Source organism: Pinus tabuliformis, chromosome J (genome assembly GCF_031772625.1).
Source record: "Pinus tabuliformis cultivar Carrire ecotype Pingquan chromosome J, CPIR1, whole genome shotgun sequence".
NCBI classification, from domain to species: Eukaryota; Viridiplantae; Streptophyta; class Pinopsida; order Pinales; family Pinaceae; genus Pinus; species Pinus tabuliformis.
The window spans coordinates 213,007,678-213,024,293 of record NC_142295.1 but is presented as its reverse complement, the minus strand read 5'-3'; the positions used below and the strand labels follow the sequence as shown (position 1 = coordinate 213,024,293).

General features: G+C 38.1%; 1 protein-coding gene across 1 annotated transcript in view; it reads left to right on the top strand.

Annotated features, from left to right (window-relative positions):
- Positions 1-16,616, top strand: part of LOC149226454 (uncharacterized) — a 513,224-nt gene that overhangs the window by 62,719 nt on the left and 433,889 nt on the right. Inside the window, exons 3-4 of the mRNA XM_089377495.1 lie at positions 14,115-14,280; positions 14,507-14,559. Coding sequence (XP_089233621.1) covers positions 14,115-14,280; positions 14,507-14,559 — 219 coding nt within the window. The remainder of the gene's footprint in view (positions 1-14,114; positions 14,281-14,506; positions 14,560-16,616) is intronic.

The window sequence follows — 16,616 nt, the reverse complement described above, 5'->3', positions numbered from 1 at the left end:
GAGGCCAAGGAAAGGGCAACGCTAGGCCAAGGAAGGTCAACATTGGGGGATAGGTGTTGATTTCTGGTAGCATCAGATGTGCTCTAAGTCTCAAAATTTGCAAGGAGGCTTAGACACATGCATTCTCCAATACCCAGAAATCGTTTTGGGAAATTCCACTCGGAGACAATTTTATTAAAATAATTAATTATTTTTAATGGGACCCTAAGTCTAAACTTGGGAAATTAAAATAATTAATGGGTATTAATCTAAACTATGGGTGAAACTTTTAGAATAAGATGGAGATCGAGTCCAAATGATCGAAGCCATTGGTTAAAGTCTAATTTGGGACACTGGTTCTCAACTGGAGAATTATAAGGACATTGATGGGCACTTGGAGAACACACATAAAGGGGAGATCAGAAGTTCAATTTTCTGAAGCAGAGCAATTGTTAGATAGATTTTCAATAGTGATCTTTTGCAGTGAGGGGTAGGGATAGTATTCGAAGGGAACTCTTTCCTGGTCAGAGAATACTCAGCAGAGAAGGCAAAGGGAGATCCAATAGAGGCAGTGCAGGGCCAGAGAGGCTGACGCAGAGACACGCAGAGGCAGCGTAAAAGTCAAGAGGGAATCCGAAAATTTGTTGAAGGAATCGATTGTAGAAGCCGGAAGCCGGGGTGTGAGACTAGGAGGTGCAAATCAAAGTTCCTGGGCAGCAAATCGATCATTTGAAGGGGTGATGCCATCCCCAGAGGGTGTGGCGCTGGGCTGACGCAGTGACTGCGCAGAGGTAGCCAGGGGCAGTTCATTCAGTGGCTGGATCAACTAGGATTTCCAATGATAGTGTGAGGTAACCTCACTTATCTCTCTGTTAGTGATATTCTCTGTAATTGGATTGTCGGGAAGGCATCCAAAGATTGTATTCATAAATTACTACTGCTTAATAATAAAACCCTCAGCTGCTGCACTGGTTTTCCCACATTGGTTTTTTTCAGGGACATTTGTCCAAAAATAACTATGTAGATGTGTGTTGTATTTCTTCCTTGTTCAGTTTCTTATTTCCGCATTTTATTTAAATGGTGAAGGCTGCAGTGTATTCGTTTCAGTGTTTACTGTAGGAAACAATAAATAATTTGGTTCAGTAATTAACAAATAGGAGAAACGTAAGTAGTTGCTGCAATAGGAATTTGGGCATCCAAATTTTCACAATAAGGAGGCCAGAATGATAGATTGGCGGCTGAAATGGCAAGAGAAGGCCAGAAAAGGTCAACACTGGAGGAGGAAGAGGCCCAAGGGCTTGACGCTGGGGCAAAGGAGGCTCAACAAGGAGGATGCTGAGGGTTTGAGGGGCTAAAAAACCACGACAAGCCCTCTAGGGTTGTCGTCTAACCTTCCAGAGGGAGGCTGAGGCCAAAAAAGGCCACGACTAGCCCTAAAAAGGGCTTAAACCCTTTGCATAAGGGAGAAGGGAGGAGGTTGAGGCCTCTAGGCCTCATGGCCAGCCTCTGAGAGGCTTAAAGCTTGGACGCAGGGGTCAGAAGTTGATGTAGGGAGGAGAGAGGCTGATGTTGGCCTTGGAGGGGCCGGATCTGGTCTCGGGAGGGCTGAAAAGGAAAACCCTTGTCTCGATTTTTTTTTTCTCCTCTAGATCTGAATTTTGCTACAAAATATTCAATGAATAGCCCTGCAAAAAATTTCAAAAGACTAGATTTTACCCTCAAGGGCCTAGATCTAGCTCTTCTTCAACTTGATCCCTTGATCCAACTTGCAAAAATGAAAATACAACACCCAAACCCCAAATATATACAAAAATACTTAAAACCCCAAAACCCAAGTTAGAAAAAATAATTTACAAATTATATCTACAAAATTATTCACAAGATCTACAAATATACAAGGATTTTGAAAATTTTAAAATTTTTGAGAAAATGATTTTTTGTGAGTTTTTCCTTTGAAGAATGACTAAAAATACTTTAGAAATCCCAATGTATATTATAGCCTTAGCGAAGATTTAATCCACCATATAAATTTTTGGAATCCAAACAAAAGTGATTCTTGCCCAAGTTTGTGAATTTGAAGGCCAAGGACGGAAGTACTTGCAAGCACTATGAATTTATCTCAAAAATAATTTGTTAGATCACATGGGGAATCAAACCACCTAAGATTAGCCCAAAATTATCAATAGTATGGTTTTATTTTTATCTAATGAAAAAAAAATCTTACCAATATTCAACACAACATAGAGATGCTCGTAGTTAGCACATACCACAAATCAATAAGCAAGAACACCTTGAATTGCACCCCAAAGTCTTTATTATGATTGAAAAAATAGTTCCCAGTGGGACAATAGTTACAAAGTTTCTTCAACAACAACTTTCTAGCCAGAGATCAAGATGATAGAGACTCAGATGACTCTAATTTATAGATTTATCCTCCAAGTGGAAAAATAATGGCTAGTTTCTTTGATCCTTGTCAAAATAATCTTGGCCATTGATAAACACTTCAAGATCTTTTAATCTTGACCCTTGATTTTTATTTTTTATTTTTGAGAAATTTTAGAATTTATCATTTAATTCCATTTTTATTATAGTTCAAATTTAATTATTTTGAGCTAATTTCCTCAAAAATTTGACTTTGACTTAACCACCAAGGCCCAAAGGTCCAAATTTTCTTGAAATATACAATATTCCCTTGGCGGAAGACCTTTAAAAATTGATTCCTTTAGGACCCACGAATTTTTCCACTTGGAGAATTAGTTTTCCTAAAACAATTTAATTTTGAATCTATTAATTAATTTTATGGCTTAGGATTTAATTTTATTTTGTCAGAAAAATTAAATGATTTACACGAGGGGATTTAATTATTTTTCCACACTCTAATACATAAGATTTTACATTTACAACCTTTAAGGGGGGATACACATTTGGCCTAGACCATCAAGGCACACAACCCATTTGCGACACAATATGATCTAGTAGACCAAGTGATTTGTAAAAAAATAATTAAGCTAACTAGCTTAAATTATTCCCAAATCACTTTTACATCAGACTTGGTTAAAAACACTAGGACTCACCTAAGATTTCGACAATAAATTTCACCTTAGCTTTGGGCTTTAAGCTCGAGGGAAAAAACTCTTGTGATTAGTTGTGTCTAGAAACACAGGTAATTGACGAGGTTAAAAAACCTCTTAGGATGAAATTCGTCATCAAAATTATAGGCTTACCTAGGTTGTTACATATACTCAAGGTCTTACTAAGATCATTTACATTATATAACTTGCAGAATGGGTTTACAATGACATGTAGGCTGTTGATAGATGACCTTATCTTGTTGAAAATGTTTTGCACTTCCGCTTCCTTGGAAGTTTGACAAAGTGTGTACAACAGGCTACATAACCAGAATATCGTTTGGGCTTCTTGCTTTCCCTAAATGTGCCTTGAGTTGCTCCATGACCTTCTGCATCAAGTAGTGTTGACTTTAACCAATTAGGTCTCTGTTACGAATATAAATTATATAAAATTAAATAAATATAAATAAATGTAAACACTAAATAATCAAGTAATGATTATGTTAAGAACTCATTAGTTAAGTGAATAGGCATGTCTAAAAGACATGCCCAATTGTGAAGGAACACTTGCCTAGTATATATGTGGGTCCTCATTGTAACATTTTACATCCTTGTAAATTTTTGTATATAAGAAATTATTATTGCAAATACCTCGTGTATTTTTACGTTAAAGTCAACAAGCTATAAGTTTTGTTGCTTCAGTGGTATCAGAGCCATGCAAGACTTTGAACATTATCCGCCGCACAATATAACCATGCGAGTCCTTGAACATTGTTCACCGCACAATATGCCATTACATTTATGTCCTGAATTCATTGAGAAATTTAGTAAAATTCAAGAAAAACTTTAGCAATGGGAAAAATCATATGCAGAAGTTAAAGCACGTCTAAAGGAAATTGATAATAAGGAAGATGATAGCGATGGAGAAACGAAACAAAGTGAAGCAAGAGAAGAAGATTTTGATCAGAATGATGATAATGAGAATGAAGATGCAATAGATAATGATGAATATGAAAATGATGTCAATGAAGATTATGTTGATCAAGATGAAGATCCAAATGAAGATGATGTAGATGAGGATTATGTAGATCAAGATGATGATCCAGTAATTTTTGATGCAGAATCAAGAAGGTTAAATGAAAACTTAAATTCCAAGGATGCTGAGTATGGCAGTAATGATGAAATCATAAAAAATTAGAAGCAAGCAAGGACACATACAACAACCTCCCACTCTGTGATTTTTCTTCACGAAGGTCTATGCAAACTGGGGGGCTCTTTCCTATTGTCTCTCCTTACCGGGGCGCACACAAGATTTCATTGACGCAGAACAAGATGTCGAGCACAATCAGTGAAGACATGACCATCCAATGTCCAAGGCTACACACTTTATTGCTGCGGAAGAATCAAGGTATCACATCAATTTCTGAATCCTTTTTTAACAAATTGAGATATCTGGTTATCTTAGATTTAAGTGAAACTGCAATCGGGTTATTACCCAAATCTATTGGGGATTTAAAGAGCTTAAAGTTCCTGAATTTGTCCAAAACAAAGATACAAAAGCTTCCTAGATCCTTGAGTGGTCTCCGAAACCTCTAGTTTTTGGATGTTAGTCAGTGCGAGAATCTAGAAATGTTGCATTAAGGGATATGTGACCATAAAAATATGCTACATATCAATGCCAAGGTGTGCAAGAGGTTGGAGTGGTTGCCTGCTGGGATATCAGAACTCCGCTCTTTAAGGACGTTGAAGTTGGGAGACTTTGCAGTGAAAAGGAAAAAACACAGGCAATGCATTTCAACTCACTGATGTCAAAAATTTGACTGCCCTGCAACACTTCTCATTAGCATTTAACCAGGAGTCAATATCAGCATATTTCCCTGAGTTAAAAATATGGCGGGACTTGACAAAGATGAGGACACTCTCCTTAGAATATGTTCCTTCATCTGCATCTGATTAGCGCTGCATTATTCCAAAGGGCATGTGTCTGAAATACATGGAAAATCTTGAAATCCTTTGGTTGCATAGATGTAGGTTGCTGTCGCCTGAACCTGAACGTGATTGGATTTCTCAGCTTCGAAAACTCAGGGTGTTGGTGTTGGATGGAGATGACAGCATTGGGGAAAATCATTTTAAAGCCCTCCAAAATATTCCTAACCTGAAAATGCTATGCTTGTCAAACAATGAAAGCTGTGAAGAGATTCCACGGGAATTGGGACAAGGACAACCTAATGCATTTTCTCAACTGAAAAAACTCGGAACATAAAATTTTAAGGGTTTGAAATCCTTTCCATCCATAGAAGATAAAGCATTGCCCAAGTTAAAGCAACTGATAATCAGAAATTGCAAGCAATTGAATAGTGGCCTCTCAGGATTACAACGACTCCCTAATCTTGAGACTCTGGAGATGGACCAATGCTTGCTGGTGGAACTAGAGAAAGTCGACTTATGGAAAATTTTAAAACACAAAATTAAGATCAAAGCAATAGCAACATCAGAACCAACGTCATCTTTACCTGACATAGAAGCATTGGAATTGGAAGGGGAAGCAGAACCAGAATTTGAAGGGAAAGCAACATTGGAATTGGAGCTAGAGCCGCAACTGAACAAGAACAACCTCCAACTCAACCTTATAGTGCCGATTCTCATTCTCGTCTTTCATTCCCTGACCAATCCACGCCACTGTGCCAAACACTGATCGTTTCCCCTCCATCATCCGTTGCCATCCTTCACTAGGTCCCGACACTCTTTGCATGTTGAAAAGTGTAACTAGGTTCGGTATTCATAATGACATGTATTTGTGACTTTTGTAAATGATGTAATGAAGAAAATAAAATTATTATTGTAATCCTTGCTTCATGGGTTTCATGAGCAAGTGATTTTATTTTAGATGGCTCCCATTGAGAGCCCTAGGATTGGTCATTAAAAGTCAAAGAGTCTATGTCATGTATGAAGAACCCTTCTTGGGGATATAACAATGTATTTGAGTCTATAATATGTCTAGAAAGCCCTCCAACGACAAGCACTAATACTCCTCTTGATGTCGGCCTCAATATGCATAAGAAAATCATGTCGGCTCAACTTATATAAAGACACATCTCTTCATAAGTACATGTCGGCTTAATAGGTCGGACAAACCACTATATATACCCACCTCGACCTATTCCACAGTCAGGAAATTTCACATCTCTCTTTGTAATTTTCGGATGGGTAAAAACAGAGAGAAGGTTCGGATCTCCAGTGCAGACTTCGCATACCTCTGAAGTTTTCGGTGATGATGAACAGTGAACAGAAGTCAGACATCTTTGTGATTCAGATGTGAGAACAAAACTCGGTCTAAGATACAGAGGCAGAGTTTGGGTGACTAGGGAATTCAGATCCCTCTACAGTTCGTATTTCAGTGGCAACGAAGAAGATGAGACAGTTTGTAGTGCATCACAGTCATACATTTCGGTGCTATGAAGGACATGACAACGAGAAGAAGATCTTGAAGACAGTGATGAGAAGGTCTTGATAAGACAGTGATGTGAAGACAATGTCTTGATGCAAAGAAGGTCGAAGCGAAGGAAGAATCAAGAAGAAGAAAAGACAGTCAAGAGAATTAGTGTCTTGGTCTTGGAGTGGCTAATAGGTCAAGGGTCTTGGTCTTGGTATTCGTCAATTGGAATATCTATAAGAAGAATTTGTGCGGGTTTTCCTCTCAAGAGTGAGGTTTTGGCCCTAGGTCATAACCTACATGCTGCATCTCTTGTCTATTTATGTTCATGCATTGGTTACTCTTTGATGAAGAAGAACATTAATAATCTAACATGAAGATCCTAATCTAAACAAGTAAAAAGCATTCATAAACAATCACTAATCGAAGAGAAATCACCTAATGCTAATGCCCTAGATTTCTCAACATGGTATCAGAGCTAAGGTGTTGAAGTCAAAAGAAGGGCATCTATTCAAAGAAACGCTCAAAGATCGAGTTTCAAGAAAGGCATCAAAGCAAATCGAAGGTTATCAAAGCAAAAGATCAAGATCTACATTGAAGAATCAAACCCTAGATCGAAGAGGCAGAGTACGACAACAAAAGTTTTGGATCCTATAGTCATCATCAAAAGACCACAAAGACCCTCATCAAGTTATCTACAATGCAAGGTAGCTCTAAGTGCTTTAAACTTGAAGATTACATCATCTTGGAGAGGACAATGATGAATTTGGACTCCTAGTCACACAACAGTTTGGATCTTTGTGCTCTGTGTTGATGGATAGTTTCAGATGTCATATCATAGTATACAATTCGAACTAAACAAAAGTGATAATGAGGGTTTGTTAGGGTAAAGTTTGGATGTCCACAGTGAAAGAAGTTCTGATATGTCTCTCTATACTTTCGGCTAGATGATGTATAGAAGCCATCTTGCTAATGCTGCAGAAAGGATAGTTTGGTGTCAAGATAGTAATATAGTGCCATCTCAAGTGTGTCCACAGTTTGTTGCTATCATATTATACTCAGAAAGGAAATGATCTCAATGTGTAAGAAGAACCGAAAGGAGGAAGGAGAAGATAATCAAGAGAGTTAGATCTAAGGGCATTGTCATTATGTTAATTTTAGATAACAATGGTATGTTCTATGCTTAAGAGCAATTTACTTCAATTTTTCTTATTAGCCCAATATCAATATCCAGATTAACAATCACATTAACATGACAGTGAATGCAGATAGAACATAAATAAAAAGCAGAAGACAAGCGAAGACAAGAGGACACAATATTTGGCGGATGCTAGGGAAAACCCCAATGTGGGGAAACCCTTTGATCAAGTCTTCTTATTATTCTTCAAAATTTCAGCAGATGGTACAATATACAAAATTCACTTTCCCAATCACAGTCAAATCTCTCCAGTCAAACTGCAGTCAACAAGATGCCCTAACTGAAAAGTCAATGCTGGTCAACTTGGCAGAATTACACCTCCAAATGAGCTCGGTCAAACAAAGTCAATTCGGCCTCCAAGGATAGTCTGAATCAACCCAAAACAGTCTCGAAAATATTAGTCAAACTTAGTCAACATAGAGTCAAACCTACGGTCAACGCTGGTCAAAGAGATCAAAATACCTCGATTTTTGTGCCTAGAAATGCGGCTTGCCCAAACAAAATTTTCTCCAAGAAAATTGCAGTCAAACAGGGTCAACTGCTACCCAGTCAACGCTGGTCAACCCTTCTGCAATTCGGTCAATGCATAAAATAGAAAATAACAGACTTGTCCTTCGCACATGTGGAGGAGAGAGGTTGCCTAGAAATCCATACACCCAATCAGATGAGGAGAGAGAGAGATATGTGAGTGATGAATGATGTCCAAATGGGGTAGATGCACCTTCTATTTATATGCAACGTTGAGGATGAAAAGACATGTCTTTTGTGCTTCTGAGCGTACATTAGTTTGCTGGCCGACCTTGACAATTTGTCCATAAACAAAATAAATTCATAATTCCATTTGTACATGTCAGAATGAGATGATCTTTAGATCAATCCCACACCTCTCGGAAAGAGGAAATCAATAAAAATATTAGCTTCATCATATGAGCTGTCCAAGGTGGAGTTTGGCCCTAGTTGCCAAATTTAACGCTCCCTCTCAACTAGGAAGAACTCCGCCTGCCAAATCATTGTCAATAAATATCAAGTGGTGTTTAATAATCATACTTGCCTATTAATTTTAACCAAGTTGCTTGGCCATTCAATTGTCTCCTTTACTTGTTGGTTTCCAACAAGTAGTTTATCTCTTCATTCACAGGGACTGCCCCCCTTAGTCTGCAATTAGGAGACAACTTAAATGGCGAGTGCTGAGATCAGAGTGACAACCCTCGCCCTAAGCGTTGTCGCATTCTTTTGTACAAACTACAAATTGGGTGACAACAAAATTCAACATATATAAATTTGAATATATATAAGTGTGTGTGTGTGTGTAAAGTAAAATTCAATTAAGGTTTAAACACATATGGCAGGCTAAAAAACACATATATACACATCTATTTGTTGTTACAGCCTACACTGAAAGGTACATCTGAAAAACACATTGACATATATACACAATTGTTACAACCTACACTGAAAGGTACATCTGAAAAACACATTGACATATATACACAATTGTTACAACCTACATGGTACATTGCATTTATTGATTATAATTTTATATCATTGGTAAATACTAAAATCACCACAAAATTTGCAATTTTGGAAAGTGCTAAGACCTAAGGCTGTATGTCTCCCTTTAATTTTCCTTATATTGTTTTACTTATTACATTTCCAAGTATTTTGAAGCTAATTACAGGTTTTGGAAATAATCCACAACAATTGGAAGTGATTGGAGGCAAACCCTTGCCTTGGGATTAATGTTGCATGGAGCGGGGATGACGCGGGGACGTTTTTTGGAAGTGGGGATGCGGAAGCGTCATTTTCCAAAAATCTAGGAAGTGAAGCGTCTGCTATATATATATATTTTATATTTTTTTGCATTTATACTCAAAACAAGCATCCCAAATACCAAATTAGTTGTAGAAGACATGAAAACATGCATATTTTTGCATAAATCAAGATAGATATAACATCCATTGTACATTAATGATTAATTATTCGAGCATCAACCATTTAGATGCATCAACCATCTAGAATCTAGATTCTTCTCCTCTTGTCTAGCCTTTGCCTCTACCTCGATTGTCTAGGGATATTAGTCAACTTTGCCCAATTTTGATCAAACTACCTAATTCAAGACTTAAAATATTGTAGAAATAGCTTAACATGCTTGATCGATGATTTTGACTTGATTGAAAGGTAATTTTTTGCTAAGGGCGTGCCGCGCGACAAAGGAGTTCAACAATTAACACTACCAACACTAGGGTACATATAGGGCTTCGTGCTTTTGATTAAATGCTAATCGCATACCTTCATACTTGATATAATCTAATGAAATGCCACAATCCCATTGATCCCGAATTCCTGAAAATTGTTAAGTCTGCTGAATTTTGAATAGGACATGAAATTCTATTTTCTCCATATGAAGTCCAATGAGGTTGGAACCACTCTCAAACATCCTGAGTCATTTCATGGTAGTGTTAAAAATTTAAGTAAAAGGATGAAAATGAAAAATAAAGGAGAATGTCACTTTTACTTTAAGAATTTAACATTACCATGAGGGACCATCTGCTATATTTATATTTTTTTATATTTTTTTTTGCCTTCATTCCTCACCCTAACCCAAGGTGGACCCACCCCCAACAAGCAAACTCACCTAAAATTAAAAAAAAAAAGAAGATTCTCTAAACAGCACGGCGCTTTTCCGGAATCGTACGGAAGCGTACGCTTCACCCTCCAAAGTGCCACGCTTCGTACTGCCGAAGCGCCGTACGAAGCGCGCTTCGGAGATTCGGAAGCGCGCTTTGGAGGAAAGCTTCCGAAATTTCCAGGAAGTGTCCAAAACAAGTGGAAGCGCACTTCTGGGGACGCTTTCTAGACGCATCTACATGGGATGCGCTTCGGGCCTTGGAACCGGGGGGGGGGACGCTTCCTGCAACATTGCTTGGGATACATGAAAACCAAGATAAAATCTTTTGTATCTACTGAAATTGATCTAAAGAGGTTTTTCTTTGACTAATTGTTACTATTAGGTCATATATTGGCTTTCCAAAAAGGTTTGCAGATTTGATCATTGTTTTTGGCCAGGTCAATTTTCAACCCTCAATGGTGGGCTTATTTCTGGGTAGTTGTATTGCATATTTAATATCTTTCATACTATTTATCCAAAATTAGTGTTCATGTGCTCATTGGAAAACTCTTTGATAGTACTAACATTTCCAATAAAGTCCTTTGAGTTTCGGGTTCACTAAGGACTATTTTAGGCCCCTGAAGTGGCCCTATGGATGTTGGCCTGCTGCACTCATAAGAAATATTAAAGTTATGGGTATGAACAACAAACATTTTGTCTTATTATAGCCATATAAAACAGGTGTAACAACTCTATTTATTTTTTATTGTGGTAAGAGGCTACCATACACAATTTGTGGTGTTTCAACTTTCAAGCTCATTTTCTTAGCATATTGAGTATTTTCTTATCACTGAGCTGCAATATTAATTTGTTGTTACATCATAAATCAGATGAGACTTTGGTCATTTAACTAATTCCTACCTCTTCCATATATTTCCTTTAGGCAATAATCTATCATTTCTTTGTTGAGTTGCTGTGTAGAGATACCGACCGTGGCATTTAGTGGAGTTGGCCTTAAGCGAGAGGAATACATTGAGGTGACATTGGACATACTCCTAATAGTGCTTATCGTGTAGCAGTATTGGTTGAACCTTCCCAATGCTGCTAATTTGTGCAATAATACCTTGCATGGCTGCTTTGACCCATGTGGGGTGAACTGTGCAACATGTCACTTTTTAGGGGACTTGAACCATAGTGGGGTCAATAACATCACTCTTTTAACAACTTGACAAACCCCTTGTGACATATTGTAATGTAGTTAACATTGGTGTTATATAATGAAGCAGTGTTGATAATATCGGTATCGGGAAAATATCGGCGAGGGTCCAGAAAATATCTTATCGGCAATATCGGCGAAAATATCGGCAAAATATCGGCAAATATCGGCAAGCATAAAAAATGCATAATATATTCATTTTTTTTCAGATTTTAAACATATAAAGCAATAACAACATGAAATAAACACATTGGCACATAAATATGAAGAAAACACTAATATATATGATGTCAAATAGAAATGATACATCAAAGGCGATACCAAATCCTACTGATCCCTAATAATTGTCCATTCAAGGACTCAAATGTGGAGAACCAATACAAAATAACATCACATATATAAAAATATCTCATCATCATGAGTTATATGTAGCATAACAAATAAAAATAGCAACTATCTATCTGAAATCACTGCCCTCTCCCCCTTTTACGGGAAAACATGATGGGTTGTTTGCCAGGCTTGCCCCTAGTAATAGGAGGCCCTGACCCTGCCTCTGCACCTAATGTCAAATAATGAGTGCTAGGTATGGGGCTATGCTCTCCTATATCTATAGCAGATGGTGTTGATGCCGATGCTCCCGTAGTGTCCTCCTCCTCCTCCTGCTCCTCTGAGTGCTGCTGCTCCTCTGACTCCGAGTCCTCCTCTTGCTGCCCCTGCTCTAATGGATCAACTGCCACTGGCTCTAACCATGAAGGTGACTCCTCCAAGAGGGGCTCCTCAGACTCCACCCTCCACGGAGACAATACATCAATATTTTCTAAGCTAAGTCACATGACACGAGGACACGAGACACGGAGGACACGTAAATACGAGTATTCAATACGAAACACAACGACCTGGAAACAAGACACGGGGGACACATTATATATATATATATATATATATATATACCGAAATATAGTTTTTTATCCATATTAAATTGCAGGTTGCAGCCTATCTAATCAAATTAAAATATAATTACTTCTCAAAGTTCATAGTTCACTTTAAAAAATAAATAGAATCAAAATTTACTATTTAGAAATTAGAATGTGATATGCTTGGTCTTGATTCTTGAATATTCAATGTTCATTGTTCATGTACAACTTACAAGCACATAAGAAAATAACTAAAGTATAATCCTATTGATTTCCTCTACCCCTCTTGCGAGAAAATGCCACAGCTTTCCCTTTCCCTCTAGATGTAGATGTTGGTGTTGGTGGAGTTGGCAGTGGAGTTTGCTATGCTCTAGAAGCTGAAGAACTAGAAGTAGGAGCTATAGGAGGTAGACCACGTCCTCTACTGGTGGCAGGGGTAGCCTGGGCAAGTGGTGTCACCTGGAAACATTACAAACTCCCAATCCTGAAATCCTAAAAAATTGACAAGTCTGCTGCATTTTGAATGAAATCTAAAATTCTACTTTCTCCATATGAAATCCAATGAGGCCGGAACCACTCTCAAACATCCTGAGTCATTTCATGGTAATGTTAAAAATTTAAGTAAAAGGATGAAAATGAAGATTAAGGAGAATGTCACTTTTACTTTAAGAATTTAACATTACCATGAATACCATATCAATACTAGGGCCTAGAACGCTCAAACCCTCCTTGGTAGAAACCACATAGCTCTCCCCTTCCTTCTCCAGCAACAAAAAATGAAAATGATATGGAAAAAACCAAAATCGGATTTTTATAGGCCATGCGGAAAAATTTTACAGTCACTGGGCGATATTTTCGATTATCGCGCGATATTTTCGGAAATATCGGCGATATTTCGGAAATATCGCGATATGAAATATCGCCGAAAATATCGCGATATTTTGTCGGCGATATTTCGGCTCGCCGAAAATATCGCGATATTTCCGAATATCGCCGATATTTCGGCGATATTATCAACACTGTAATGAAGTGACTTAAGTATAATAAAGTTACATGCCATGAATAAGATTAAGGCATAAAGTGTTACTTAGGCTAAGTTATGTCATAAATAAGTAATAGGTGGTTGTATGGGATATTGTCCCTCTCCGAAGACATCTCTATGTATTGACTTTCAAACATGTTTGAATGATCTCTCTTTCCTCTCACTGCAAATATTTTATGTATGTGTTGATGTGCAACTTAAATAATTATTTTTCATTAAGTAGCCCTTTTTCAATTTCATCAGAAAGTTTACAAGAGATAGATGCTTGGACCACAATATCTACTATTATTGTATTATGGTCATCACAATTTTTAAACTGAGCACTATATGAATATTGGGCAACGTATATATGTGTGTTATTTTACAACATAATGATTTTTGTGTAATATGCCTTGAGATTAATCGTAGTCTTTGTATTAAACAAACTTGTTTCCCATGACCATGATTCGGCAATTGAAAAGAGAAATGCAGACAAATGATTTGTTTTTAAAATAATATCAAGGGAAAGTAGTAATACTCTAGGTATTACGTCTTTAGCTAGCTTGTACTTTGTAAGAATTTTTATTTTTTGTCTAAATTGGCAGTTCAGAGTCTACATGTTAAGGTATGCAAAATTCAATTCAATATGGTAGCTAACCTTTTGCTGTCTTTTAAAGGTTTCTGTGGCATTTGCATCTGTGGTTATGAAAACCAAATTTGACAACGCTGTTAAATCAAATAGATATAGCTTGAGAAGGAAAACCACTGAAATTGAGTCCGAGGACGTCATGGGAGAAATTCTTAAAGAAACAATGCTAAATCTTGGTCCAACTTTTGTAAAAGGTGGGTAATTTTCCTTTTCCTCTTTCAAAAACACATACTGTAGAATAAATGTTTGTCTTTTGGAATGCACACTGTTATTTCAAACCTCTTTTTTTTAACTGCCATTTAAAATTATCTCATTTTTTCACAATAATATGCCAATACTTGATGATTTTCATATATTATCTTTGAAGCTCTAGGATCTATAATAATATAACTAAAACTTCATAACTGCCTGTTAATGCAGTTGGCCAGTCTATTTCTACAAGGCCAGATTTAATAGGTCAGGAAATTTGTAAGGTATGTTATTCACTTTATGTTGGACAGGAATCCGTCCTTTAATTAGCTATGTTTTGTAATTTATTTGAGAAACACGACTATTGAAATTCTCTGTAGCAGAAGCAATTTGTTTTTGGTGTGCATATTGTTGGAGAATCTAGTAGGGTAGCTAATCAAACAATTCTCCATGTCCTTAAGAATTACGTGTGAACTTTAGTTAGATTCTTTGTGTTCTTTATTAATAATTTAAGTTCTCTTCATCAAATAATTATCAAGAGCATAAACCATAAAGATCATAAAAGACAGAGGACACAAAATATAGGATCCAAGCCAGGGAAAAACCCCTCCAAGGGGAACACCCAAAATAATATCTTCTCTTCTTATAGAATCTGATCAAATGAGAAAATCAAGACTCAAAGACCAAAGTCAAACCTCCTCCAAGCACCAAGACAGCCCTCCAAAGATTCCTTCTTCAACGAGTCAAAGTCAACTTAAGTCAGGCCTTTCCAATCTGCTTCAAACTCAGATTTCGGCCCCCTGCATTGGAATCTTGGCCTCCTGCAACAGACCTGTAACTTTGGCCTCCCTGTAATTCTCAAATTTCACATGCGTGAGCTTTTCTAGCACAAATATCTTTCTCTTAGGACTTCGCTTTCTTCCTCCCTTAACCTTGACTTCTTTCTTCGCCATTCTTGCTTATTTGCGCTCCTTCTTCAAGAAATCGAACTGCAAAAGTATGCCACCAAATGAATCGAAGTCTCCTTATATATATGCTTCTCATGAGGTCAAATTAGGCCTCTCTAGGCCGACTTGTGCTTGGAGGTATTTTTAACTTTCTAGACACAAAACTAAATTATTCTTCATGTTACAGCTTGCCCAAATGGGTCTTATACAAATGACATTTTTTTTTTGTAAGTAAAGGTGGTGCCATTCTTTTCTATCTATACTAGTCAAGGAAACCAGGTACATCGTTCTGGTGGCCTCAACCTGCCCCGAAGGGAAACCAGGTCTGTTGGCCACCTTAATTTGCTATACGCATTCCAAAAACAAAACTTTACAAGTCTTTCCATATTAGCTATGTGCACTATACAACAAAAACTACTTATTAAACTTCTAGTTCGCATGCAATTGTAAAAAGGAAGGATTCAAAACAACTCTAACAAATCCACAAGAAGCTCATTTCCTTTTTGGTTCCCATGTGCTGGTCCGTATCCATAGGAATATTCATATGTTCTTCCTGGCTAGGGCCGCTTCCTGCCATCCTTGACAGTAATTGAGACATCTCTTCCAGCTTATTATTCTGGTTGATCATGATGACTTGGAAATTCTTCATTTCCTTCTGCAAGTTTGGCACCCCATTGGCGATTTCCGCCATTTCCTTTGCAACCTGTTCTAGAGCTTTTGCCAGAAGGCGTTTTAGGACCCAGTAAATGTGCAGAGATTGTCTGTACAGGGTCAGCCTTCCTCTTGTGTTCCCTGGATCGGTCACCGTTTCTGCCCATTCTTCTGTCTCTGAAGCAGACTGTTCCTCTAAAATGCTGGATTCCATATTTTGGATGATCCTTCGAATATCTTCATCTGTGCCTTCCTGGTAGGCACGAGCCGCTTCCTGGACCGCTGACAGGGTCGATCTTCTGCCTCTACGCTGGTTATCTACTGCTTCTGTTGACCTGCCACCCAGGTTCCCCTGCCTTGGGCGGCCCCGGCCTCCACGACCTCTTCCCCGACCCGGTCGCGCCATCCCTTTTCCTGCCCTCACCCGAAGATGCAGACCACCCTGATGGTTTCTCCTGGCTGTGGCCCGTTCAGCTCCTCCTTCTCCCCGTTCAGAATGAGCTTACCTTTACCCACCTCCGTCTTCATATAATGGTTTTTCATTACCTCCCTTGCTCTGCCACTACCGCCGCCACTCCTGCTACTCATCTGCGTTCCACCACCTCCACTCCGGTTTCTTGAAACTTGAGCTGTCCGAATACTCATTGATTTTGTTGGAAGGGCTGCCTCTTTCCTGTAGTCACATCCGGCCACCCTCCCTTTGCAATGATTACTCCTGCCGTTCTTACCTACCCTCTTCCTCA